Here is a 24,802-nt window from a genome sequence, read left to right on the forward strand (position 1 = left end):
GGGGGGGGGGGGGAAATGAAGATGGAACACCACATTTCTTTGGCTGGTATAATGAAGAAAACAGAAAACAATAACGCTGTTGTAGGTGCGGCGGCACGGGCACTCCGAGCAACGTAACATCTTAAACCACGGCCATTTCAGTTCCAACTCAATGCCTAAATGACGTCTCTTCCTACGAGGGCACCTCCGGCTCCATCCAAATGCGGGCGCGGAACGTCTTGTAAAGGTCCCGCACAAGAGTTCTGAAGTCCAACCGGTGCTGCGACCGGTAGTAAAACGTGAGCTTCTTCCGGTCGAACTGGTACTCAGCATCGACGATACACATTGGAAGACCGTGCTCTTCTACTTTCTTTTGCGCCACCTCCACCGCGCGGTCCTCCAGCTCCGTCTGGACGCCCTGCAGCTGCGACACCTCCAGCGCACTTGCAACACGCAACACTTTTCCGACGCCCTCCGCCCACTTCTTCTCACCATTGTGGTCGCGCTCACCGAGTGTCCACGAGTGCGTTACGAGGCCGATGTCTTCCCCACGATCACCACCAACCACGACATACTCACCGGGAGCAACGTACGTTGGAGACTCGAATTGAAGGATACGCTTGCGCTTAAACACAACCAGAACCTGGCAGGGCACACTGCGGTCCTCTGGCGGGGTACGGTTGCGCTTGTCTTCAGGGATAGACTCTAGCGTCGGCCGCTTGCGTGCGTCAGCATCGCTCTCGCCAGCAAGACGACTTTGCCACATACCTGCTGCAGCCGCTGCGTTGCCGCCCGCCATTTCGTCAAGGAAATGGTCATAATTGAGTGTCGCACGGTTCACCGGTGGCGATGCCATGGACGGTGTGGCCAGCATCCTGTCTTCGTTGCCGCATGTCTGCCGGCTCGGCGTCATTTGCAGCGTGTCAAGGAGAAGGCTTCCGATCTCCTCGTGCCGGGGATTCGTTGTTTCATTCGCGAAGCTCTCTATCCGGCTGATATGCCGTTCGAATACGTTGCGTGCTGTCTGGAGCCGTATAAGATCTTGGACGCAGCACTCCTCTAAAAACCGGCGCGTCTCCTCGATTTCTTTCAGCACTGCCAGGTTCATGTCTTGGTATTACTTTTATTTCGTAGCGTTCTCTCTTCTCTTTCTCTCTCCCTCTACTGAAATCCCTCCGCTCCTTCTGTTTACCACGCAAATCTATATTCTCTAACAAGGCCTACAGATGCGCACAATTGATGAACACCGGAAAACAACAACAACACAGGAAGCAACAAGAACAAAAAAGGCAAGAAGAATAAAACATTACACAAACAACACATGTGCCTTTTTTGGTCTTGCTCCCCACACAATTTGGGTCTCAGACTGTTAACTGTCCAAATGCATACTCACCACACGACGAGCGGATCCTTGTCCTTCGCCGACACCATGACACGCACCTCATTGCCGAGGCTCTGCTGCAGCCGGGGGAGCAGCTGCTTCGCCAAGTAGCCTCGCTCAGTGTTGGTGTGCTCGCACAGAATGACGCCCTGTCCCTTGGCGTTGGCGGCAAGCACCTCATGGTGCCCCATCTCCCCGCTGAAGAGTAAGTCCACATGTTCCTTCAGAGCACGGAACACACCAGAGCCACTGCCGGCGCAGATCGCGACCGACCGCACAGGCGTGTTGCTGCCCCACCCCTCCGGCAGCGCGACGCGTACGGTGGGGATGCCAAGGCCAGTCTTGATGTCATCCACCAGCACCGCCATCCGCTTGGGCTGCCGTAGTGTCACGACACGGCCGATACCAACAGCCGCAAGGTCATCATAATTCTCGTTGGCGCCTTCGCAGGGTTGAATGGGGCACCGCTCCCCATCTGCATCCACAATGGACGCAAGCCAGTCGTTGATGCCATCCACTGCCGCGTCGAGGGAGGTGTGTGGAGAGTAGATGGACGCTCCATGACGCACCGTTTGCAGAATAATCCTCTGCTTAGAATCCGCCAGTGTGAGGCGCTTTAAGGGAGTGAAAATGGGTGGATGGTACGCGACAACAACCTCGGCGTTGTGGTGCAGGCACTCCTCCATAACCTCCGGGGTGAGGTCGATCGTCAAGACGACGATACCGGAGTTATTTGCGTCAGGGGACTCCACTAGTATTCCTACGTTGTCCCACGAACGGTCAGCGAGGCGCAGCGGCGCAATCTCGCCCATTGCCGCCGCCACTCGTTTTATAAGGGTGGTCATTTTTCTGATGTATGTGTGTGCCCCAGCGACTCCTGCCTCGCCCACAAAAAAAAAGGAGAATCTTGTGTACACAACTCAAAGGGAAACAAAGAGATCAAACATACGAAACTGATTAGTGACAGGAACTGCAGCAAGGCATCAAGCAGCAGCAAGAAGATCTACATACCAAGAAAATAAACTTCTGAAGCATGGGGCGATGACACAGTTGTGCTCAAAACGGAGCACTTTTGGCATCTGAAGAAAAACTGCTACGACCGTGCACGTGGCTGGCCGCGCTTAACTGTTGCACTTTACACAGCACCCAGACAAAGTCGACGAGATCTGGTGAGGGCCTATCACCGAAGGCGAGACTGCAGTCGAAGAAACCCTGGTGGGACATCGAAAAAATAATATCACGAATGCGTAGCTGCCTACTCGAACAGCGGGCTAGTAGTGAGGGACCATTCTGCAGCATCCGATATCGACGGTACCGGCCCTGGCATCGGCTCTGTACATTCGTAAAAGCCTTTGCTCGTTGAATTACAACCGCTCCCTCCCGCAGCTCAAGGGACCACCACCAGTTGCGCGTCTCAAGGACAACAAAGTAATGGTTGCCTGCCAAAAAAGTCAAAGGGCCCCATGAGGCTTGAGGTTCGGTGTACACCTGTACCTCAATGACAGGCTCGTTCAGTGATGAATCATCTTGCAGCCGCTCGAACAGCTCCGCAGACGTCACAAAGCAGGACTGTTTGCCGCCATCGCTTCGGGCCTCTTCGTCCGCCACGAGATCCAAATAGTGCTCACACTCATCCCCCCTACTAGATGAGTAGACATCCATGAAGATACACAACGGCTTAAGTGGCAGTTGATGGCTGACAGGAATATACAGAAAGTGCACGCAATGCTGCTTTCCTCTTTTTTCTTTTTTGTCTTTCTAGTGCTGTCACACCTTCCTTTGGGAATGGCATAAAATAGAGGCGTAATGAAGAGAGAAAAAATAATAACAATATACCGGGATAACGCCACAAAGAATGCACCACTTTCCGGATCATCTACCTCTTCAACCCTACTTCTTTCCACTCCTTCCTCCTTTTTGTTTTTGTTTTTAGATATTTGTTTGCATTTCTCGTCGGCCCTCCACGTGATGGCTCTACGACGAACGGTTCGACTCCAGCCAGCGGTACATGTTGTGTGCTGGGAGCGATATCTCGTTTGGTTCACACGCCACGGGCGCAATGGAAAACCACGGGTGCTGCAGCAGCTCCGCCGCTGACTTTCTCCGCTTCGGCTCCAGCTGCAACATCTGCTCCAGCATGCCTACTGTACTCTTGTCAATCTGCATCAGCTCACAGCGGTGCTGCAGGTGGCTGCTGCGGTGCTGCTTGAAGCTCATGAGGCAGGTCTCGGGGCTACCGTAGTACAGCGCACTCCGTGACGACGGTGAGCCGAGCCAATCGACGATGGCCGCCGCTGCCTCCGCTTCGCTGCGTGCGTTGACGAACATCTTGCCGCCCGACACCATCTCGAAGAGGATGCAGCCGCAGCACCACAGGTCGACTGTGGCGTCGTATTTCACCGCATGTTCGCCTCCGAGGAGGACCTCCGGTGGGCGGTAACTCACCGGACACGGCGGCCCCGTCAGCGGCCCGCGCCACCGCGCTGGGCAGAAGCGGGCCCATCCAAAGTCGATTATCTTCACTACGCCCTTCTCGTCAATCATGACGTTACTCGGCTTCAGGTCGCGGTGAATCACCCGCTCCTTGTGGAGGTACGCGAGCCCGGTGAGGAGCTGACGGAAGATGCACTTTATGGTCGGCAGTGGCATGCGGCCGGCGCTCGGCTCACCGCGGGGACCACCGCGCCGCCACAGCCGAATCAGCGACACGAGGTCGTACGCGACAACGGGCATCAGCATGATCAGCGTCCCGTCCGGCACGACGTGGTAGTCGAGCAGATCAACGACGTTCGGGTGCTTCAGCATGCGCAGAAGCTGCAGCTCGCGCGAGGTGGTGTTGCAGATGCCCATGACACGCCTCCCGGCGCCGCGCAGAAGCTGCATGCGCTTCATCGTGAGGTGCATTTCGTTGACGGTGTCGTAGACAATGTACACCTCGCCGAAACTTCCTTGGCCGATCTTGACGATCCGCCTGAAGCGCTCATGCAGCGAGCGCATAATAGACCCCGCGGCACCGCCCGACTGTCCGCGGAGGTCTCCCTGCACGTGTGCGAGGCTTTCGGTGTAGCGATCCACCGCGGCCCGCTCAAACTCCTTCGCCTCCGCCTCCAACTTGCCGAACGGGCTGCCGCCCCACTTTTCGCCCGGTGTTTCCGCTAAACTACGCTCGCGCTCGCGCTTCATGCCGTGCCTTGACTGCCACGCGCCCTCAGCATCCACATGCTTCGACCCACACAACCATGGACAGAGAGAGAGAGAGAGAGAGAGAGACGGGTAGACAGAGAAGGAAAGAAAGAGGGGAGACTACACAAAACAAAAACAAAATACGCAAAACGACAACAAAAAAAGGCAACACATAGTGCTCACCAAACAAATGTGAACACGTATCCCTGCAGAGGCACGCACACACGCACCTGTGCATTGAATCACCATGACCATCGATAGCAACTTGAATGGTGCCCACCCACCCAATGACCGTTTTTTTTTTATTATTTTTCTTTGCCTCCGATGTTATCCTTTTCCGTGGCCTTTTTAGTAATATGAAGGAGGGAAGTGACCACATGCCTCACTATTTGCTGCATTTCCATTCGCTTTGGGGCGTGTGTGTGTGTGTGTGTGTGTGGGAAGAGACTGCAAACGAGTTCATGGTCTCTCTCTCTCTCTCCCCCCCCCCTACCCCTTCTTCTTCTTCTCTTCCCTCTCTCTTATACAGGCACGCAAACAAATGAACACAGAACGAGAATTTCTTCCATCTTTTTTACTTAGCGTCGCCTGCCTCCGCCGGCTGGGCAGCCTCAACGAACTTCAGCATCTCGGTACCCATCATGTACGGGCGAAGCACGTCGGGGATGATGACGCCCTCCTCTGTCTGATAGTTCTCGCAGATGCAACACATCGTCCGGGTAATGGCGCAAAGGGTACCGTTCAGCATGTGGCAGTACTCCTTGACATTGTTGGCCGCAACACCGCGCAGGTTGGGGCCGTAGCGGCAGTTCACACCGCGCGCTTGGTAGTCAGTGCAGTTCGAGCAGGACACTAGCTCGCGGAAAGCCCCTGACGCAGGGAACCAGGCCTCAAGATCGTACTTCTTCGCCGCGGCGTTATTGAGTGCACCGGAGCATATGTTGATGGTGCGGTACGGCAGGCCCAGGCTCTCGCAGAACTCCTCAGAGGTGCGGATCATTTCTTCGAGGTGGCGCCACGACTCCTCCTCGCGTGGGGAGCAGACAAGGAACTGCTCCAGTTTGTCGAACTGGTGCACGCGGAAAATACCGAGTGTGTCGCGGCCATGCGCACCGACCTCCTTGCGGAAGCAGCTCGACATGCCAGCGTACTTCAATGGCTCCTTCAGATCTGCGAACCACTTACCACGGTGATACGCCGCGATGGGCATCTCGCTCGTGGCAATGAGGTACTTCTCATCGCCCTCGCCCGTCACTTTGTACAGCTCCTCGTCAAACTGCGAGAGCTGCGCCACCTCCGACATAGCGTCCTTGTTAAGGAAGAACGGCGGGTAGAAGGGAGTGTAGCCCTTACTGACGAGGAAGTTCAAGCCGTACGAGAGAAGCGCCACCTGCAGCTGCACGAGACCACCCTTCAGCACGTAGGCACGCGCGCCAGCCATCGACGTGACGGACTTGGTTGTGTCCATCATGCCGAGACGCTCCATGATCGTCACGTGGTTAAGCTTGGCTCGCTTCGTCACGTCGCCGTAGAGGCGCACAACGGTGTTGCCAGTGTCCTCGTCCTGCGCGACCGGCACCGACTCGTGGATTATGTTTCCGACGCTGAGCACGAGCCGGTCACGCTCCGCCTCCAGCTCGCTCGCCTCCTGGGCGAGGCCCGCCACCTGGTCGGAGAGATCCTTCGAGAGCTGCTTGAGCTGCAGCACGCTGAGGTCCGCTACCTGCTCGGCGCTGAGTGTCCCATCCCTGGAGGCCACCTTAATGGGCTCCGGGATCTCGGAGGTGTCGCCATCCGCCTCCTTTGCCTTCTTCTTCATCCCAACAGCCTTGCTACAGGCGTTGATGAGCTTCTTGGTGACCTCCGTCAGAAACTGCGTGCGGCGCCAATTCTTGTCCACCTCGATGACAGTGTCAACAACAGCGGGGTCGGCAAAGCGCCGGCGCTGCGATTCACGGATCATGTCCGCGCCCGTCTCGTCACGGAACAACTGAATGTCAAGTCCCATGTTTTCGACGTAGACAGAAACAAGTCAGCTAAGGTAGAAATCAGTGTAAGCGTTACCTTGGGGGAGGAGAGAGTAATAACAACAACAGCGAGACATACTGAGACCACAGTGGCAGTAAAGTGCAGAGAAAAAATATGACACGTTAGCTTCAAGACAGAAAACAACGCACATGTCTTAAACTAAAAACATACAGAACTTGCGAGTTTGACAGCAGCGTGTGTCGTTGCTGTCCTATTCTTCTCAGTTTTCGTTTCTCCTCTTCTTTCGCTCATATATATATATATATATATATATATATATTATTTACATCTGAAATGTATCGGCTGTTGTGGCAAGGATCTCTTGCAGTCTCTCCTGCACAGCCCCCTTGCTCTCGGCCCCGGTGAGGCGCACGGTGTCTACCACCGCCTCAACAAACTCAACAAACGTCAGTCGCCCCTCGGACGCCACCAAAGCGGCGGCGAACTCGTCGTGTGGGCCGCAGCTCTTCTCGTACACGGAGAACCCCAACACGTTGCGTGGCTGACACACAACAGACGGCACAGTGCCCGGCGTTTTAAATCGGTCAAAAGGGAACAGACGATTCACGGCTTCCGTTGGCCCCACACCGTGTGCATGAAACAGACTGCGAAAGCACATAATAAAGTTGCGCACTGGTAAAACGGCACTCGTGCTGCATTTCTGAGGATGAGCTCTAGAAGCAAGTCGAAGGAACAGAGACTGCAACACCGGCAGATGTGGCGTCAGGACTTCCTCCATCTCCCTCGTGAGAGGACACAATGGTTCTTCTGCAAGCTGCGTCACCACTAGTGACCCTTCTACTAGCGTTGCGAAGCGGCGCGCGAGCTCAGCGGTTTTGGGGCCCACACACACAATAGCAGCGAGACGTACCAGACATTCTACAAATTGCCTGTAGTTGATGTAGCCCTCGAGACGCAGTACATCACGGCGGAGCGCTTGTAGCCGCTCACTCCAAGGGTCGTCTAACTTCGCCCTGTCGGCCTCGTCCTCCTTCTCAATCGTCGCCACGACGCAGTCCACCGCGTCGCCGATGCTTACCCCCCCATTGATGATGTGCGCATCGCTCAGCAGGCGAAGATACTGCGGAACGGACATGTGGCCCGGCGCACGGTGCTTCCACCAGTTTGAAGGCGTCGTAATGAACCCAACCCCTTCGTTCTTCCTACTGTACGTATTGAAGAGATCCTTCAGGGTGTTGTAGCGCAGAAGCAGCAAACGCAGGGCAGAGGTGGCCTCCTCGAGGGAGCCCTCCGAAATGCCAATAAGGCCCGCCAACGCAAGTGAGGGCAGTGCGCCGGATGACTCTTCCCCCTTCAGCAACTCTTCTGCATCATTGTTTTGGAATGTGCCGTAGTGCGAAGCACCGACGCCCGTCGTGCATTTTCCACGTCCCTGTTTATTGCCGTCACACCACTCGCCTTCGTATGTGCTCCCGTCGGCGTAGAAGAATACACCAGAGCCATGGCGCTTCCCATCCACGTAATTGCCTTCATAGACATTGAGAACAGAGCAGGCGGGTGGAACAAATATTGATGGGCTGTTCGCATCGTGCGGGGCACTCTCGGGGTTTACGTAGTGGACATAAGTTGAGCGGCCGTGTCCGTGCGGAACGCCATTACTCCACTCACCCTCGTACACCTCAACATACCATGCCTTGCCGTACTTCCACCCCATCGTTCCAAAGCCGTGCCGTTTGCCCTCCCTCCACATGCCGTCGTACACGTCGCCGTTGGGATACACCAACTTTCCCAGGCCGTGTCGCTGGTTGTCCACCCATTCTCCCTCGTAATACGAGTCACCAGTGTACGTTTGACGTCCCTTACCGTGGCGCTTGCCGTGCACCCACGCGCCAGTGTACACACCACGCTCCGTCGACAGCTCGCCGCTGCCGTGACGTAGACCGTGCTCTACCTCACCAACGTACCGGTCGCCATTGGCCCAAGTGAAGACACCCTTGCCCGTCGGTGCGTTGCCTTGGAACTCACCCTCGTATGTAATGCCACTGCTCCACACGATGCAGCCGGGCCCATCCATTTGACCATGCACAAATGTGCCTTCGTAGCGAAACCCCATTGCAGAGATAAGAACACCATTTCCGTGGAACAGGTGATTCTCGTCGAGAGAACCAATATACCTCCGCACGGATGCTGCAGGCAAGGCAGCCATCACAGTGCCATCGGGGGCCACCTGCTTCAGGTATTCGTACACTGCTGAAGCTGTCATCTCGGTGCCCATTGACGCCGCTAAGACCTACAATCCATAAGTAAATGATATTTGAAGAGAAAACCAAGAGAGAAACAATATGAATATTGAACATAATAACAACACCCCTAGCACACTTTCCATACCCTTTGCATCTTGCTCACACATATACGGACACAAACACAAAATTTACTCGCTCCGTCCCCCACTTGGCACCAGACCAACGGGGGCGAACTTCTCCACAAAACCCTTGATGAACTCCGCCTCCTCCTTCGCCTCTTCCATGAGCCGTGATTCACGCTCCTCACGCAAGCGTCGGCGCATTTTCTGACGTGCTGCATTGTGCTCCTTCCTGGAGAGCATGAGTCGAAGCTTTAACTCCTTAACCCCGAGGAGGTCGCGCTGGTCGGTGCCATCGAGTTCCTTCACCGCGTGCAGTGCCATCGCCTTATTTCGGAAGGCCAACACCGCATAGTGCGTCTGGTTCAGTAGGTTGCCCTGCTGTGAGGTACGCACCTCCACCTTTGGCTCGTATGCTTCGAACACAGTGCGCACGGCGTTCCGCTCCGTTCCAGGCCCAACGAAGCAGTGCAACCGGTACACACTCGACGCCTTCTTGCTACTCTTCGCCGCCTTCTTCGTCTGCTTTTGTGTCGCGAGCGTATCGGACCCTGCATCCTCGCTGATGGCATCACTACCCCAGTCAGACAGCACCTCACCCGCACCCTCCGTCTGCAAAAGAGCAGCAGTAGGGGTCGCAGCAGTTGATCGCTTCGCCGCACCTTTGCGCCGCCGCGGGTAGCGATTGTCGCCATCAGTCTCGGCGCCCCAAATGGCGGCCAGCTCCATCTGTCGCTCCTTCTCCAGGTCCCGCTTTCCCATTCGGCCCGACTCAAGAACGCACGGTATTAAAAAAATAGCTTGCCGAGCCTTTTTGTCCAGAGGAGCAAATAAGGCAAAAAACAACAACAACAACAACAACAACAAAGTATAAGAAACAAAGTGAAAGAGAAAGTGTGTATGTTTGTGTGATCAGATGGAACGTGACCCGACAGTGTTGGGACCAAGACGGCATTAAGCCCACACCAATAACTTGCAACAACAGAGATGTGTACAATCATACCCCTCCTCAGTGGAACCTGGGGCACGCGGGGTTGGCGCTTTGAACGTCCATCTTCTCCTTTGCCGTAAACTCCAGCACGGTCGCTATGGCTGGCACCATCTGCATCCGGACTTCCTCATTTGAGCAACAGAGGAACTGCAGTATGACATTCCGCACATACTCCACACTCAGCTGCACTCTCTCCTTAGCTTTGAGAAGTTCAATGTCCTTTGTATATTGCGCAATGACACTGTTGTTATGCTCACACTCTCGCTTCATCTCCACATTCTCCTTCTCCATTGCAAGCAACTGCGCGCGTAAATGGCGCATCTCATTGTCGCGCTGGCTCTGCTGAGTGGCAAGAGACAACATGTCCTTCTCAAAGACTCCTCCAGAAGCAGCACGAAGTGCCGCCCCTCCTGTTGTTCTTGTTGGCGGCGACGCTACTGACAGATCCTGCTGCCCCTTCTCCCGCTGGAACGCCTCCCTCTGCCGCTTGATTTCTTTCCGCAGAAGCTCGCATTTCTCCTCCAGCTGGCTGTTCCTCAATTCCAACTCAGCCACGACATTTGGCGGCGCTGACAAGCTTACATTTTGCTCCGCCTCATGCAGGCGACCAAGCGCTTCCTCTAACTCCTTCTGACAACGCTGAAGCTCCTTTTGCAGCTCATCAAGATCCACCTGCAGCGCAGACACCTTCCCATCCATCGCGGTCAGGAGCTCAACTACAGAATTTATCCCCTCACGCTCCGCGAGCGGCCGAATTACTTCCGTTAAAGTCAACCTAAAGTCATCTGCCTTCTTCAGCAACAGAGCAATATCACCCTCGCCCCTATCGCTTGAAACAGTGCACACCAAAGAAGCATCATAATCGGTAGAGGCAGCAGCAGCGACAGCCAGCATCAAAACTAGGCAGCTTTTTAGCTTCTCAACATCATCACTCCTAGACGCAGCAACGCCCTCCAAGCTCTCGATGCGCGCATCATCTTTCGCCTTCGTAGCTTTCACCTTCTCTTTCCAGACAACAATCTTCTCCTCAAGCATACGCAGTTCGCCTTCCTTCTCCTTCACAACAGAATGACATTCCCTCTCAACCTCCGCACAACGATCCTGCAGCCTTTTGCACTCCTGCAAAACACCTTCGCGCTCCTGCACAGCAGTGTCCAGCTGGACCTGCAGCTCCACGGTGCTCGTGCCGTGCTGCTCCCGGAGGGTGCTCAGCTCCTCGGTCGTACGTTCCAGCTCACGCTGCACCTCCTCGCGCTCCTGCACAGCAGTGTCCAGTTTGTTTGTTAGCGCCCGAATAGTCGAGTCAATACTGTGCGTGTTGTGGTCGTTTTGCGCATCAACTGCTTGTTCTGTGTGTTTGTCGGGTGTGAATACCCTGTCCAAGTGCTCAGTATTGCCATGGGACCCTCTCCAGTATTCCTCTGCAACGTGAATACAATGATTGATATCAGGTGGGGCTTCCTTTAGATGAGTGGCTATTTTGTGGATTATGTTTTGAGCCGCTGTAGATTGCTCTTTTAATTGCTGAAGCTCTTGTGTGAGTGTACGGATGTTTGCGACGTCTTTGAGTTTTTCCTGTTTCACCTTCTCTTTCCATCGCTGCAGTTTTTCCCCAAGTAATGGGTGCATCCCTGTTACGGCGTCTTCCTCTTGTGGCCTCTGCTGATGCTCTTGGTGTGAGTTGTCGGTGGTCTTTTTGCCAGTGTTTTCTTCATTTGTTATGCCCTCTTCGCCTATTAGTTTGCCATGCATGGCGCTTGACGCCTGTTGTGCCTCTTTCAACTTGTTGTGCAGTGCGTCATTTTCAAGTTTGAGACCCATAAGTTCCTTTTGAAATTCGCCGGCAAGGACTTTTTGGTGGGTGGAGTGCTCTTCCAATGCTTGTATTTCTTCCGTCTGTTTTTGTATCTGTTGCTCGAGGGCACGGATTTTGTCTGGGCCACCCAAGCGGTCTTGCAGCTGCTTGAGCTCTCTTTCATGGTGCGCCGAGAGGGCTTCCAGTTCCTGTGTGAAGCGTTGTTGGTTCTCAATGTATTGATTTTTAAGGCCCTCCAATTCACAGCGACTTTTCTCCAGTTCTGCGTCACGTTGCGATAGGGAGGCAAGTGCCTTGGTGAGTTCGTCCTGCTTCAGTGTCTGTTGCCGCACGTGCTCCTCGCGCACGGCTGCCAAGCTTCTGTCAACAAGGGACTGCAGTTCTGCAGTCATGGGAACACCAGCGGTTTCACTTATAGTCTTCATCAGCGTTATTTCCTCTTCCAGTTCGGCGATCCGTGCCCGATCCTTCGCTGTGAGTTGCTTCACCTTCTCTTTCCATGAGGCCGTCTTCTCTTGTAGTCTGGACAGTTTCAGTTTTTCTTCTTCAAGCTCATTTTCAGTTCGTTTGATCGCCTCCTCCAGAGTTTTGTTTTTCTGCCGCAGCATCTCTAGCTCATCTTGATCTTGAGAGGAGCCGCTTGGGAGGTGCTTCTTGAAGAGATGTTCCATCTATTCCCCCTCTTCAAAGAGTTAAGCATGCAGTTTACAGAGAGAGAGAAACAGAGGGGGAATTGGAATTAAAGTCCTGGTGAGACGAAAAGTGTATGGTGGTGGGGATGACATTATATACGTTTAGGAATATATATATATATATATATGTATAAAGTGAGAGATAGAGAAAAATGAACAGGGCTATAGAAATGCATGCAGCTTTCGCTTTATTGATAGGAAGCGATTTTTTTTGAATTTGTATATGAATTGTTTTTCTTTTCTTTATTTAACCAACTCACTCTCAACTATTTCCTTCGTTTTCCATTGTCATTGTGGTTCGCCGGTCTGAATTGCTTCTGGTCAACGAGGAACGTCACTGTTCTGTCCGGTACTGAATAAATAGGAAGTAGGCTGTGCTTTGACATTTGCTTTTTAAGCCAATCAACCAACTCCGGAAGTTTGACACGTTCACCTTCCAGCGTTGTCGCGTCAAAGACAATTTGGCGGACACTTTCCTCCACCCTTTTCACTTCCTCGTCCACCACAAGGATGTGCGTGAGGGATTCCCTAATCATGGAAAGAACCTCCATGGCATTCTCGGACAGTGCTCTCTTTTCTTTCATCATGAAGAAAATCACAGGATCTTTCGGCTCAACGTCCATCGGGCGTTCCACGCACTTCTTCCGTATGGTCAGACATAATTTTTCGGGTGAAATGGCGTCCGACCGACTACCAACTTTCCCTTGCTGAAATGGCGCGAGGGATACAATCTGACTTCCATCCAATAAAACCGCTTGTATGCCTTTTCCCTTCATGGCTTTGCAGAATCCACGAGTATCGTGGTCAGACCGCAGACAGGCCCGAATGTTGTCTCCCCATGCCCTCACAGCAGCCGTAAGAACCGTGTTTATTTGATTGGGCGAGTACACGTCTTGACGACGGATCGCCACCCCGCTGAACAGCACTGCCTCAGAGCTAGGGAAACGAACGTGCCGGCCCACAGCACCCAATTCAATGAGGTCAATATTCAAGCAGATTGCAGTGACATCTGTGTTTCGCGCAGCACATTTGCTTGTGAAGTTTTCAAGGCCACAGCAAAATGCAATGGGCTTACTTTCATCCCGTGTGCGACATTCAAATATCAAACCACTCTCGAGAAACGATTTATCCACAGATGTTTCACTTGGCTTCAAGGCTGGGTCAATGCTCAGGCTAATGTTCGAAGCGACCTGTTTACCAAAGAGCGGCAGAACTTCTAATAAGCCTGAGGTGAAGTTTCTTACTAACTCATGTCTTTCTAATGAAGGCGCCAAGACGCCGGCTTCAGCGAGTACACATTCGATTTTATAAACAGCGGGCCGAACCATTTCGCTCGAATCAATCATCTCACGCATGTTTAGTACTTCACTAGGCGGTTGCTGGGAGCCAGCCTGCGTCGGATGCGTCGCGTTCAACCAATTGGAGTGTGAAATTATAATATCCAGTTTTGATGTCAAATCTGTCACCGAAAGAAGGTGAAGAAACGAAAGCAATGGATCCAAGAAAGCTTCATCGAATACTCCACGGGCGCTTAACGGTGACGTGAATACAGCATAGGGGCGTGTCCTGTAGTAGAATTGATAAAACGAACCAATGTTGGGGCTCGCCAACATACTGAAGAAGGATGCGGTGGCGAGTTGTGGTTGAGATGGGAGCGCCCAAACCCTTGATCCCATGTCTAGCACGCATGGCACATCCAACTCGTTAAGCGAGGGGTTCATGGGTACCAGTGCATCGCAGCAAGCAATCGGAGCAGCACCGTGGAGAATTCCGATTATACTGACCGCCTGCATAATATCAAGCACCACATTACTGGCAAGTGCCTTTACATTCTCTTTTATTTGGGCATGTGGTCTGCGGTAATGATTCACCATTATCCGGTGCACACAATGAAGTACACGCCCGGCCATGCGCTCTCCATGCCTTTCGATCGTTTCCAATGCCTCCACGATGTCGGCAGGATCTCCAGGGAGTTCTGCTGTATTGAGAACTTCTTCACATGAACGTCGTGCGCTTGGCTCACGCTCAAGAAGATTGGAAATCACACCCGCCATTCTTGGATTCCATGTCCAAAACCATTGAGGAAGCATCTTTCCTTCACTGACCTCTGTCATGATGTTAAATCTTTCCCTAAATCCCTTACCTGCCACCGCAAGCCACATTTCAAGTGCAATCATTCCAAGGCTATATTCGTCCACCTTGAAGTCGTAGTTTTCACCCTGTTCTTGCTCCGGCGCGCAGTACAGAACAGATCCCAAGTTCCCTGTTGGTCTGGCTCCAATCTCTAACTCATCAATGGACTTTGGATCATCCACGTTAAAACTGCTCGCATTTCGTTTAACCGACGGATGCATCGTTCGTGCCAAACCAAAATCTCCCACTCGGATTGTCCCGATTTCACCACCATTCGTAGAATTCTCCATCTCAAACAGAATGTTGTCTGGTTTAAGGTCTCGATGAACTATCCTCTCCCCATGGAAGTGAGCCACAACCGTCAGTAACTGGCGAAATATCCTTGCTGCCATCTTCTCTCCGTCATCTGATGTAAACAGAGACTTTTCCTCCTTGTCACACCGATCGATTAAATGCCGCAGTGTCTGCTTGGAGCACAACTCCATCTGGATATAAAGTGTATGATACTCCTCAGTATGTGCGAGGTATGGAGTACTCAAGACGCCTCGTGGGAAGTCGTCGTCGTCGTCAGACGAGTCATGGGACGATTCTTCATCGCTTGATGTCTCTTCTTCCTCCCCAATGGTCTTCTCCAACCTGCAATATGGTAGCAGGCGCCGCCCTGCGTTCCCAATCGGCAAGGCATCTTCTTCCTCTTCCTCTTCTTCATATTCCTCCGCCTCCTCCTCCTCAGCGGCACCGACATAATCCATCAGGCCCTCATCGCATCCAGGCTCAATCCACGCGTCATAGTAACGCACAATGTGTTTGTGGGTAAGCGCCGCCAAACTCTGCACCTCTCGCAGCGCCTTCTCGGATTGTTTTGTCCGTATCACAATCTTCTTCACGGCATAGAGTCGCCCATCGACTTTCTTCCGGCATACATAGACCGGCGCAAATCCTCCTGACCCTAGCATGCGTTGCTCAATGAACTCACTTTTGTATCTTCCAGGTGAGCTGCGCTGAAATGTGCCAGTACCCTCTTCCTGTGCCCAGAGCCACTTGGTGAGGGCATCTGCACTATCCATAGACTCATGGATGCTGTCGCGAAAGGCACGCTGAGCGTAATCGTACTTCCAAGGAATACATTTTTGTAGCTTCTTTGGAAGCGCTTTGACGTCAGTAATCAAGTAATGAGCCAAGGATTGATAGTTGCCACTCGCTTCCTCTTTAGATTCTGGATCCTTCAAATGACAACACTTGTTGAGTAAGTGCAGAAGTAGGACACCCAACTTCACAACTTCTTGCGCTTGCACAGTTGGCGTGGGAGGCGGAGGTGCTGCAGCCTCTGTCGTCTTCGCAGGAGCCGGTGGTGTACACGAGCGGTGAACACCGTTAGATAACACCCTTTCCACCACGGCAATAATCTGCATGATGCATGGGGCACCAGCAAGAAGACACGGGCTGATGGTCTCCTTTACATCTGCCTGAATTTGCTTCACTTCAGTCTCGTCCAATGCGCCACTACTCCCTGGTGTCACGCCATGGGCGAGCAAAATACGCACCTTGGGCGCCACAAACGGGTAACCTGCCACAATGCTGACTTCAAGTACCACTCGACGCTTCGGTATCAACTCTGCGTCGAGGGTAAGTAATACCCTGGGGTAGTGTCCATCACACTCCACGATATGGATACTGTCATAGTTGGCCTTCAAAAACTCAATTTCGTCGGCCACAACATCATTTACCTCCGTCTGTCCCTCACTAAGGATGTCGAAAGCGAAGCATGTCTCTGATTGAGCCTCCTTCTCTACCATAAAGCTGATAATATGATTCTTCTACAGATAAAAAACAAAACAGAGAAAGTAATTGAGAAGAAAAAAAGGAGCCACATAAAATGTGAGCAGTTCAAGCACCAGAGTCAGAGAAGTGTATCTGCATATGAATGAAATCAAGTGTAATAAGAAACCAGCTCTTCTCTGGCTGAACTGCGCGATACGGTCACTCGCCGTGCGGCTTTGAAGACAAAGTGATTGCTTGACATATCCACTGTGGTACAGTAAAAGATTTTAGAAGCGTACTTATGTCCCGTTCTCGACTCAGCCATCGTCTTGTCTGCATGACATGCCACACACAACGTTTGCAAGTTATCCATATTTGCCTGCCCCCCGCCCTGACTCACAGGAAGAATATGATCCGCATTCCAGACGTTTCCAGGAACTGGATTCTCGACGAGTCTGTTAAAGAGGTTCGGGTAATGCCGCATATGGGGGTGCATCCGATCAATAACACATTCTCTATCCCTCCGTGTTGTCGCGACAGCAACCAATGCACAGAGCGTCTCACAATCCACTTGACAGCGCGAACAAATACCCTTGTCTGCCTCCCGAACACTTCTTCGAACAGCAGATCCTGAACGTTTGATGTAAAACGCTGCACGACAAGCACCACTACAGAACATATCTGTATCGTTCTCAATATGTACAACTGTACCTGGGGATATGGACGCATAATAGGACAAGCGACGTTCACACTCCAAACACAGCGGCGTATAATGATTTCCTGACGCAAGCAATTTGGCCCCATACGTATGTGTAGGATGGTTTCGCCGGTTAACTTTCCAGAAAAATATCCTGCCCATCAGTGGACGTTCATGGTTGTAGCGACGGTTAGTTTTTTGCGGTGCTTTTTCAGATCTCCAAGAAAAATTAGAAGGAAGCCAAACAGCAGCCATTTTGAGTTTGCGCTGCTCAACCGGAGAAAGCAGCTCCACATTCAACAGGTATTCCTTCACTTGTCGTGAGAAATCATGGGTACAACTCCAGTGCTGTTGCGCTTCATCAAGCGACAGACTAAGAAGATATCGGTTCCCCTGGACCACGTGAATGCGCCCAGTGTTGTGACTTATACGGAACTGAAGCGGCGCTGAGTTCGCGGGATTGAAAGAGACGCCTTTGCATTTCATCGGGATGAGGCTTGCGTCCACCACATAACCGGGAGATGCGACGCGACTTGTGTAGCTCGCGGTTAGTGACGACGGCACCCCATCGGTGGTCTGCCGAACCACTTGAAACGAGCGGCAAAGGCGTGCAAAGTGCTCTCCATCGAAAAAAGAGCCGGCTCCTATGATGTAGAAGAAAACAACGTGCCTCTCCTGCCCTGGACGGTGAAGTCGATCTTCTGCTTGCTGCAACCATGTGATGTTGGGTGGCAGCTCCGCAAACAGTGCACAGGGTGCAGCCGTTAATTGTATGCCAACGGCACAGGCAGTGATGCCAATGATTGCCACTTGGACATCACCTTTATTGAACCATGACAATGATGTCGTCCTCAGCGTTACAGGAGTGCTGCCATCTATACGCATCCAAGTAATCTTCTTTTCGTTAACATGAGCCGTCAGGCAATCCAGTAGATCGATGTGATGTGCAAACAGAACAATTTTTTTATACTTACTCAAAGCAAAATCAACTACCTCAAGAATTTTTTCCCGCTTTCTCGTCCAGCTGGCCGAGTATTCTTCTTGAAACAACGCACCTTTCTGCCGGGCATGTGCTGCTGTCTCAGGCACACGGAGAAGGATCCGTTGCTTGGAAGGCAAATCAATCAGCGTCTCAGATTTTAGACGACGAATCATGCAAGTCGTTGCGAGTAGGGAATATAATTCGACGTTTCGAATGCACTCGCAAACTTTAAAATAGGGTGTTAGTTCTGTTCTACAGTACCGAAGGGCGAATTCATACCTGGTTTCCCCAAGCAGACCACAGCAGAGTGTATCGATCTGGTTATAAAGATCAAACGGTGATGTCAATGAGGGAGTTCCACTAAGAAGTAAGCAATGCTTTGTGCGCCTCCCAATGTCGCACAATAGTGATGTGTATTGAGCATCACTGGAGGCTTCCAGTGTTGTGTGGAGGACATGGCTTTCATCCACGGCAATACAGCTCCACTCACGGCTTTTTATTTGCAAAGCAAGTATAGAGGCCATGTGAAAACTTGTGATGACCACCTTAGGCGTGTCGTGTGCAGAAAGAAAGTTACTTGAAGAACTTATGACGTGAATGTCATTTAGCTCAAGAAGGTCCATGAGCCACTTCTCCACTTCCTCCACCCACAAATGTCGCAAGGCAGCTGGGCAAACGATAAGAAGTGGAAAAGCCTTTAATGCTGCCACAGTACCAATCGCTTGAAGTGTTTTGCCTACCCCCATCTCATCAGCAAAGAGAGCACGCCCATTGAATTTCAGAGCCTTACAAATTCCATCGATCTGGTGTTGATGCAAGGCGGAGAAGAGTCGCGCTGGTAAGAGATCGGCCAAACATAAAGGCATGGCAGTTTCTGAAACCGAGATCATTTCACGGCAACGCTTGGAGGGTGCGTTTACGTATAAACGATCAGCACCATTAACCCCCGATAATAGCTGCAGCTCGTGCAACAGTACATCGAGACTGTCTATCGGGAACCGGAAGTATCCATCTGCCGTTGTGGTCCACTCGCCCAAGCTGTATGGTAGCCCTCTCACAACTTGAAGAGCATCCTCCGTAGTTGTGTTCATGATTCGCAAGCAAACACACTCATTTCTCAAATCCAATTCAACCTCAGCAATCTTCATGTGCTCTGTCGAGACACGTCCGGAGATGACAGGGACAAAATCATCTTGCCTCTCTTCAACCGCAATCCTCGCCACGTAATCTCGTAGAACTCTTTGGAAGTCAATAAACTCTCCCGGACAACGACATGCAAAGACACACCCAAATCGGGATACTTTAAACAATCGATATGTGTTGCACCTGATGCAATACTCCTGCCCATTTGCAAGGAACTGCTTCATCTTCAAAACGCTGCTTCATGTAAACTATATCAGCAAAGCAAAGCAAAGCAGCAGAGGGGCTTTCAAGGAGAGTTCAGGCAGTCTAACGTTTTAACACGACACTCACCAACAGGTCAAATACCCCCTTCCAGAAAAAATCTCTCATAATTTGCAGCAGCACATCGAATACGCCAAGCACTCTGCAGAACGCCTCACTGTCGTGTCATTCACATTCAGTTTCTTCGCCGCACATAGCAACGTCTCAACCGAGTAAAAGTAAAATAACAAAAAAAAAACGCCGTTTGAGGACAAAATATTGCTGCACAAGTATCCAAATTCCCCTCACCAGGCATAAAAGCAAAAAAAGACACACCTTCTCTTGGTCCACCTCCGCAAGAATAGGTGGCAGTTTAAGAAGCGAAAAAGAAACAACGGAAAAGAAAAAAAGAGGGAATGCAGTTGTTCTTCCAGATTTATATAAATTTAAGTGGCAAAAAGAGCTAGCACAACTTCTTGCATTTCAGGGTCATCTTCAACCAACAGATCACTTTGGGCATCAAATGTTGAATAGTCTTTCGGTGCACGTACCACAAAAGATATAGAAGGTGCGCTCTCGTTGTTCAGCCCACTGCGTGCCTTTTCAGCATCCCGTTCCAAAGCTATTAAGGCTCTTTCGCGAACACTCGGATCAACATGCTCCACATTTTGTACCTTACCGTCACGCATGTACAATATACGGTGGGCGTACGGCTTCATGTACACATCGTGAGTTACCATGACCATTGTTAGTCCAGCGTCACGATTTAGATTCATCAGAATGTTCATTACCAGCTTTGTGTTCTTGGTGTCAAGGTCTCCAGTTGGCTCGTCCAGGAGGAGTATTTCAGGATCATTGGAAAGGGCTCGTGCTATGGCAACGCGTTGTTGTTCACCACCAGACAGCATTGAGGAAAAATGATGCAAACGGTGGTCAAGCCCAACAGATGTTAGGAGTTTCTTCGCTCTCTCTTTTATCTCCGAGACGGATAGTTTCCCAGCTATGACCATTGGAAGCGAAACATTATCCAATGCATCCATGGTAGACAATAGGTTAAATGCCTGAAACACAAAACCGATCCGTTGGCACCTGAGACGAGCAAGATCCGCATCGGGTGTCTGCTCTGTGATGCGTTGGCCAAAAAGATACAAGTTACCTTTGGTAGGCAAATCGATGGTCCCAAGTACATTGAGCAAGGTACTTTTGCCTCCCCCACTAGTACCGTATATAACCAAAAACTCGCCTTGCTTTACATCGACTGCAATGCCACGGAGGGCTGGAACGCCTTCGGCACCAAGCAAATACGTTTTGTGAATGTTCTCACAGGAAACGACAGCTTTACCTTCCTCCAGTTCCATACCTAAGCTTCGTCACCTGAGGCAGCAACTATCACAATACCGCACAAAGAAACAAGAATTATAATGGGTACTGACAGTAACGCTACGGTTAACAAAGTGCACCAGGGATTGCCATCCTAAATTAATCACAGTTCCGTCTTTTTTTCTGCAACTATATTGCGTTCAACACTACTACAACTGCTATAATTACTTTTCTTCTACCCAATCCCAACCTCCCCCATAGCCCCTCGCTCACCCTAGCCACGAGTTGCTCGAAAAAGTCCCTGCACTCAATAGCCTTGATGGATACTTTCTGCCAATGGTGGTTTATGTTCGCCACCATCCACCATTTCTTGTGGTGTTTTCCTACCCATAGCTTTTCTACTTGGTCGTGGCGGTTCCTTAATGTACATGGGCTTTGTACGGATTTCTCTGTTATTCTCTGCATAACGAGCAAACTGCTCCCGAGCCTCACGCTGGTCCTCAAGTTCTTCCCATGTCAGTTCCCAGGAATCTCTGTGTTCTATTGAAAGAAGCACCATGTGTTTCGCGGCCTTAATTATATCTTCCTGTTCCTTTTCAGTCAAGTCTCTTATCTTCTCAGCTGGATTACCAGACCACATTTCTCCAGAAGGGATAATGACGCCTGACTGAAGAACAGAGGCCGCACATAGCATCGAGCCAGACTCCATTCTTGCACCTCTCATGACAATAGCATTAGCCCCAACGAATGAGCAGGAAGCAATATCTGCCGCCTCAACTATGGCCATTGGCTCAATTGTCGCCCACTTTCCAATTGTGGTGCTCCCAGTCACGAGGGCCTTCTCCTGAACATTGCAGCTTTCTCCAAGGTAAATTGTTTCACCCTTTTCAGCTCGAATAATTGCATTGTATCCAATATAGTTCTTTCGTCCAATTCGAACATCTCCGGACACGAATGCACTGGGTGCAATAAAAACATTGTCCATTACTGTGGGACGGACACCACTGACGGCAAGAAGTCTTGGGATGCGATACAGCGACTCTTTCGGCTGGAGCCCAGTCATCACTTCGCTCAGCGCTATTATTTTTTTGGCCAATACAGAAAACCTCACACCTAGTCCATCTAATGCTCGACTGAGCCCTGTTGGCCTTTTCACAGCCCAGTCAGGGAGAACTGTTGGCATTTTGGCCTCAGCTGCCTGAACTATGGTCCGCCTCATTGTTTCAGACCCGCTACAGATGACAAGAGGGATAAGCAGAAAAAAGAAGGAGAAGCACAGGAGAATAACAAAAAGTTTAATAGAGCAACATCAGCTACTACCACTACAACTGCTACTACATATTCATCCTCTTCCCTCTCTCCCACAAAAATGACAGCAAAACAAAGAATCGGCCCGGTAAAAGGCTCCCTCTTCAAGAGAGTACTTTATAGCACGAAAAGCTATGGCACCTCAAAAGCAGCGTCCAATCCACATAACAAGACTATCGATCAGCCCAAGAACGACAAAGATACCACCGACTATACCGCAGAGCTGTACCAAAAAATGGTGAATTGATGGTCGCTGAAAATAGTTGTTTACCTGGATCGGGTAAAAGTCGAAAGAAAACGCTACTGACGGAAGGACTCTGAAGCCTAGTGGAATATGGCGATGATTCCACTGCACACTATACTCATAGGTGGAGTCTAAAAAAGTGTCTCTTTTGGCATCCAAGTAAGTCGTTGGAACCACCTTCAAATAGTACTTAATTTCCGAAAAGCGTCTCCCAGTGTCAAATTGGTGGCCATTCAGTGGGTAATGAACACCTCTCCGCGAAAACCGAGCAACACGTTCATCACCAATGGAAAGCTTATTTATAATATGACTTGAATCGAAGCGCATAACGTCGCGCATCATAAAAGCATTCCCCACTCTCTTTGGTGTAAATAGGATCGTTCCGCTCACCTTCTTCACTTTGAAAGACCCCCTGTAATTGCATCCTGGAGTGACGAGAGACAGATCATGGATGCACTGTTCCACTACACTTTTCTCCGGCCTTGGCAGACCGTGCTGGTCGTGCATCTTCATCACATCTTCACATGTGTTGCAACAAGCATTCTGGCTCTTTGCAATATGCTCATTTTCCTTCCCCAAAAAGCAGCTCCCACAAAACTCTGGCGAATCAGGATCCTTCTTGGCATCATACTGAGGACTGCTATGATCCTCAACAATGTTGCGGTGTCCAATAAAAGCGCTTTCACCATTCAAGTTAACTGGTGTCTTGTAGATGTAGTGTGTAACATTAAATTTGAATGTCCCTGTGACATCCAATACATCAAGCGAAAGCTCGTGACAGGGAACGCGGGGAAAAGTGATATCCATATTGAAGTATATTTCTTTCGACAGACTGGTGTCAACACTCAACTCCGTCTTATATGCATCTCGACCTGTAATGTACGCGCCCAGCTCCCAGAAAACAAGCAACCCTATTATAACTACCGTAACAAGGCTCACTATTGCACCGCGACGTGTCTGAGCTCGACGGAAATCTTCTTTGGGCTTTGGAAAGAGATCAACTGCTGCAACCCTTTTAAACACGGGCCTCTGAGGCGCCTCTTCGACATTGATGACAGACTTTCTTTGCCGAAGGCCAGACATCTTTCAGTTATTGATATACTATTATCCTTTACACGCACCCTAACCCCCAGAAACCAAAAAGCAAGCAATAAATAAGCAACCAGGGAAACTACATCAATAGATTTTTCATGTTTCCCTACAGATTGAGTAGGTGCATAATAGATCCCTTTCCACACACTTCATCAACAGATTCACTGATAAGTACTCAACAGTCAGAGCCCAATTCTGCAATAAGTGCATCGCGGCGACGCAACTGATTCTCGGCGTACAGGTAATACTCATTCATCTCCTTTCGGTATCGTTCTAATTCACCCTCATAATGCTTAGAAAGACGATTTTCAATGTCCTTGACAATAGAAGAAAAGGCTGATTCGCTAGCAGGACGTTCAACGGCCAACTTCAGTTTTCCCACTTCCTCAATCAGAACAAGATTCTTCTGGCGCTCTATCGAAAGCAAATCACTCACGTCAAAGGCGCGCCTTTCTGTCTCCTTAAGTTCTTCTAGAAGCTGCTGCTTTTCTAGTTCAAGAACTCGTACACGATGTTCCAGCTTACCACAAGAAGAACGAATATCTTCACAATCCTTTTTCGCCTTTAATATTTCAGCCCGCAGAGCATTATCTCTGGAATCTTCTTCACGTCTTCGATATGCTGCATTGGAAAGCAACTTTTCCTGCACAAGTAGCTGTTCCTGGGCAGCGAGTAGTTGCGTCTCAAGTAGCTTTTCCCTCTCTCGGGAACCCTCGAGTGATCTCCTTGAAATGGAAAGTTCTTCTACAAGACCTCCCTTTTCGTTCTTGAGGGCAAGCGTTTCAGCAGTTTTAACTTCAAGTGCAGTACTCAATCGCTTCATTACACCATCTACATCAGACGAGTAAGATGCGGGAGCACGCGGCATCAGCTCTTTCTTCTCGCTGTACTGACGATCAAGGTCCTTAAACATCTCTTCTTCATTGCCATTGTAGTTCTTGATGAGTTCATCCACAAACGGTATCATGGATTCATTGTGCACCTGATAGAAATCAATGAGTCTATCCCTCAAGCTGCGAATTTCCTTATTCCCAGATCGCCTTGACAATTTGGGGGATTTTCTCAACGGTTCTTCACCATATTTCTTCACCAATTCCATCATCCACTCAGCCTCACGACCCTTGTATTTTTCAAGTGCTCGTGGAATCTCGTCCACTTTGTCTGGTCGGTAGTAAGAAAAGAAGTTTTGAAACCGTGTGAGCCAATCTCCCTCAGATGGCTTAGAATGAGACTCGGTAGTTGGTGAGGCCATTCCACTGTGCAGCGAGGGTTCAGGGCCGTACTTGTCCACTAGAACCCGGAAAATGTCCTCCTCCCTCCCACGGTAAGTCCTCCATATGGCGTCAACGGAGGAAAGGCAGGAAGGATTGTACACCTCGTAAAACCTTGCGAGGCGTTTCTTTACTTCTTCCCCTTCCATCTTAGCAAAAGAAGCAGGTGGAGAGAAATGGTGGGGGCGGCGTGGGAAAAAAGAAGAAAAAGACCCTTC

The 24,802-nt window shown here is 50.7% G+C and overlaps 14 protein-coding genes across 14 annotated transcripts; all 14 read right to left on the reverse strand.

Annotated features, from left to right (window-relative positions):
• Nucleotides 1-172: 172 nt before the first annotated feature.
• On the reverse strand, nt 173-1,087 carry DQ04_01851000 (putative cell cycle sequence binding phosphoprotein (RBP45); the record flags this gene model as incomplete). Its single annotated transcript, XM_009311226.1, has 1 exon — nt 173-1,087. The coding sequence occupies one exon, from the start codon at nt 1,085-1,087 to the stop codon at nt 173-175; it is 915 nt and encodes a 304-aa protein (XP_009309501.1).
• A 281-nt stretch (nt 1,088-1,368) lies between these two features.
• Nucleotides 1,369-2,172, reverse strand: DQ04_01851010 (NGG1 interacting factor 3; the record flags this gene model as incomplete). Its single annotated transcript, XM_009311227.1, has 1 exon — nt 1,369-2,172. One exon carries the CDS (start codon nt 2,170-2,172, stop codon nt 1,369-1,371), a length of 804 nt encoding a protein of 267 aa, XP_009309502.1.
• A 244-nt stretch (nt 2,173-2,416) lies between these two features.
• DQ04_01851020 (hypothetical protein) lies at nt 2,417-3,022 on the reverse strand (the record flags this gene model as incomplete). Its single annotated transcript, XM_009311228.1, has 1 exon — nt 2,417-3,022. The coding sequence occupies one exon, from the start codon at nt 3,020-3,022 to the stop codon at nt 2,417-2,419; it is 606 nt and encodes a 201-aa protein (XP_009309503.1).
• Nucleotides 3,023-3,334: 312 nt separating this feature from the next.
• Nucleotides 3,335-4,543, reverse strand: DQ04_01851030 (protein kinase; the record flags this gene model as incomplete). Its single annotated transcript, XM_009311229.1, has 1 exon — nt 3,335-4,543. One exon carries the CDS (start codon nt 4,541-4,543, stop codon nt 3,335-3,337), a length of 1,209 nt encoding a protein of 402 aa, XP_009309504.1.
• Nucleotides 4,544-5,117: 574 nt separating this feature from the next.
• On the reverse strand, nt 5,118-6,551 carry DQ04_01851040 (putative seryl-tRNA synthetase; the record flags this gene model as incomplete). The annotated part of the gene is made up of 1 exon (XM_009311230.1): nt 5,118-6,551. One exon carries the CDS (start codon nt 6,549-6,551, stop codon nt 5,118-5,120), a length of 1,434 nt encoding a protein of 477 aa, XP_009309505.1.
• A 303-nt stretch (nt 6,552-6,854) lies between these two features.
• On the reverse strand, nt 6,855-8,807 carry DQ04_01851050 (hypothetical protein; the record flags this gene model as incomplete). Its single annotated transcript, XM_009311231.1, has 1 exon — nt 6,855-8,807. The coding sequence occupies one exon, from the start codon at nt 8,805-8,807 to the stop codon at nt 6,855-6,857; it is 1,953 nt and encodes a 650-aa protein (XP_009309506.1).
• A 156-nt stretch (nt 8,808-8,963) lies between these two features.
• On the reverse strand, nt 8,964-9,656 carry DQ04_01851060 (hypothetical protein; the record flags this gene model as incomplete). The annotated part of the gene is made up of 1 exon (XM_009311232.1): nt 8,964-9,656. One exon carries the CDS (start codon nt 9,654-9,656, stop codon nt 8,964-8,966), a length of 693 nt encoding a protein of 230 aa, XP_009309507.1.
• Nucleotides 9,657-9,903: 247 nt separating this feature from the next.
• Nucleotides 9,904-12,372, reverse strand: DQ04_01851070 (putative MYH7B protein; the record flags this gene model as incomplete). Its single annotated transcript, XM_009311233.1, has 1 exon — nt 9,904-12,372. One exon carries the CDS (start codon nt 12,370-12,372, stop codon nt 9,904-9,906), a length of 2,469 nt encoding a protein of 822 aa, XP_009309508.1.
• Nucleotides 12,373-12,659: 287 nt separating this feature from the next.
• DQ04_01851080 (putative protein kinase) lies at nt 12,660-16,322 on the reverse strand (the record flags this gene model as incomplete). The annotated part of the gene is made up of 1 exon (XM_009311234.1): nt 12,660-16,322. One exon carries the CDS (start codon nt 16,320-16,322, stop codon nt 12,660-12,662), a length of 3,663 nt encoding a protein of 1,220 aa, XP_009309509.1.
• Nucleotides 16,323-16,456: 134 nt separating this feature from the next.
• Nucleotides 16,457-19,333, reverse strand: DQ04_01851090 (putative SNF2 DNA repair protein; the record flags this gene model as incomplete). Its single annotated transcript, XM_009311235.1, has 1 exon — nt 16,457-19,333. One exon carries the CDS (start codon nt 19,331-19,333, stop codon nt 16,457-16,459), a length of 2,877 nt encoding a protein of 958 aa, XP_009309510.1.
• Nucleotides 19,334-19,795: 462 nt separating this feature from the next.
• On the reverse strand, nt 19,796-20,707 carry DQ04_01851100 (putative ABC transporter; the record flags this gene model as incomplete). The annotated part of the gene is made up of 1 exon (XM_009311236.1): nt 19,796-20,707. The coding sequence occupies one exon, from the start codon at nt 20,705-20,707 to the stop codon at nt 19,796-19,798; it is 912 nt and encodes a 303-aa protein (XP_009309511.1).
• A 269-nt stretch (nt 20,708-20,976) lies between these two features.
• Nucleotides 20,977-21,888, reverse strand: DQ04_01851110 (gamma carbonic dehydratase; the record flags this gene model as incomplete). Its single annotated transcript, XM_009311237.1, has 1 exon — nt 20,977-21,888. The coding sequence occupies one exon, from the start codon at nt 21,886-21,888 to the stop codon at nt 20,977-20,979; it is 912 nt and encodes a 303-aa protein (XP_009309512.1).
• Nucleotides 21,889-22,119: 231 nt separating this feature from the next.
• Nucleotides 22,120-23,304, reverse strand: DQ04_01851120 (ERGIC and golgi family 3; the record flags this gene model as incomplete). The annotated part of the gene is made up of 1 exon (XM_009311238.1): nt 22,120-23,304. One exon carries the CDS (start codon nt 23,302-23,304, stop codon nt 22,120-22,122), a length of 1,185 nt encoding a protein of 394 aa, XP_009309513.1.
• Nucleotides 23,305-23,488: 184 nt separating this feature from the next.
• On the reverse strand, nt 23,489-24,733 carry DQ04_01851130 (hypothetical protein; the record flags this gene model as incomplete). Its single annotated transcript, XM_009311239.1, has 1 exon — nt 23,489-24,733. The coding sequence occupies one exon, from the start codon at nt 24,731-24,733 to the stop codon at nt 23,489-23,491; it is 1,245 nt and encodes a 414-aa protein (XP_009309514.1).
• Nucleotides 24,734-24,802: the final 69 nt, after the last annotated feature.

The sequence above is a fragment of the Trypanosoma grayi genome (assembly GCF_000691245.1).
Source record: "Trypanosoma grayi strain ANR4 Tgr_185_V1, whole genome shotgun sequence".
Classification (NCBI taxonomy): domain Eukaryota; phylum Euglenozoa; class Kinetoplastea; order Trypanosomatida; family Trypanosomatidae; genus Trypanosoma; species Trypanosoma grayi.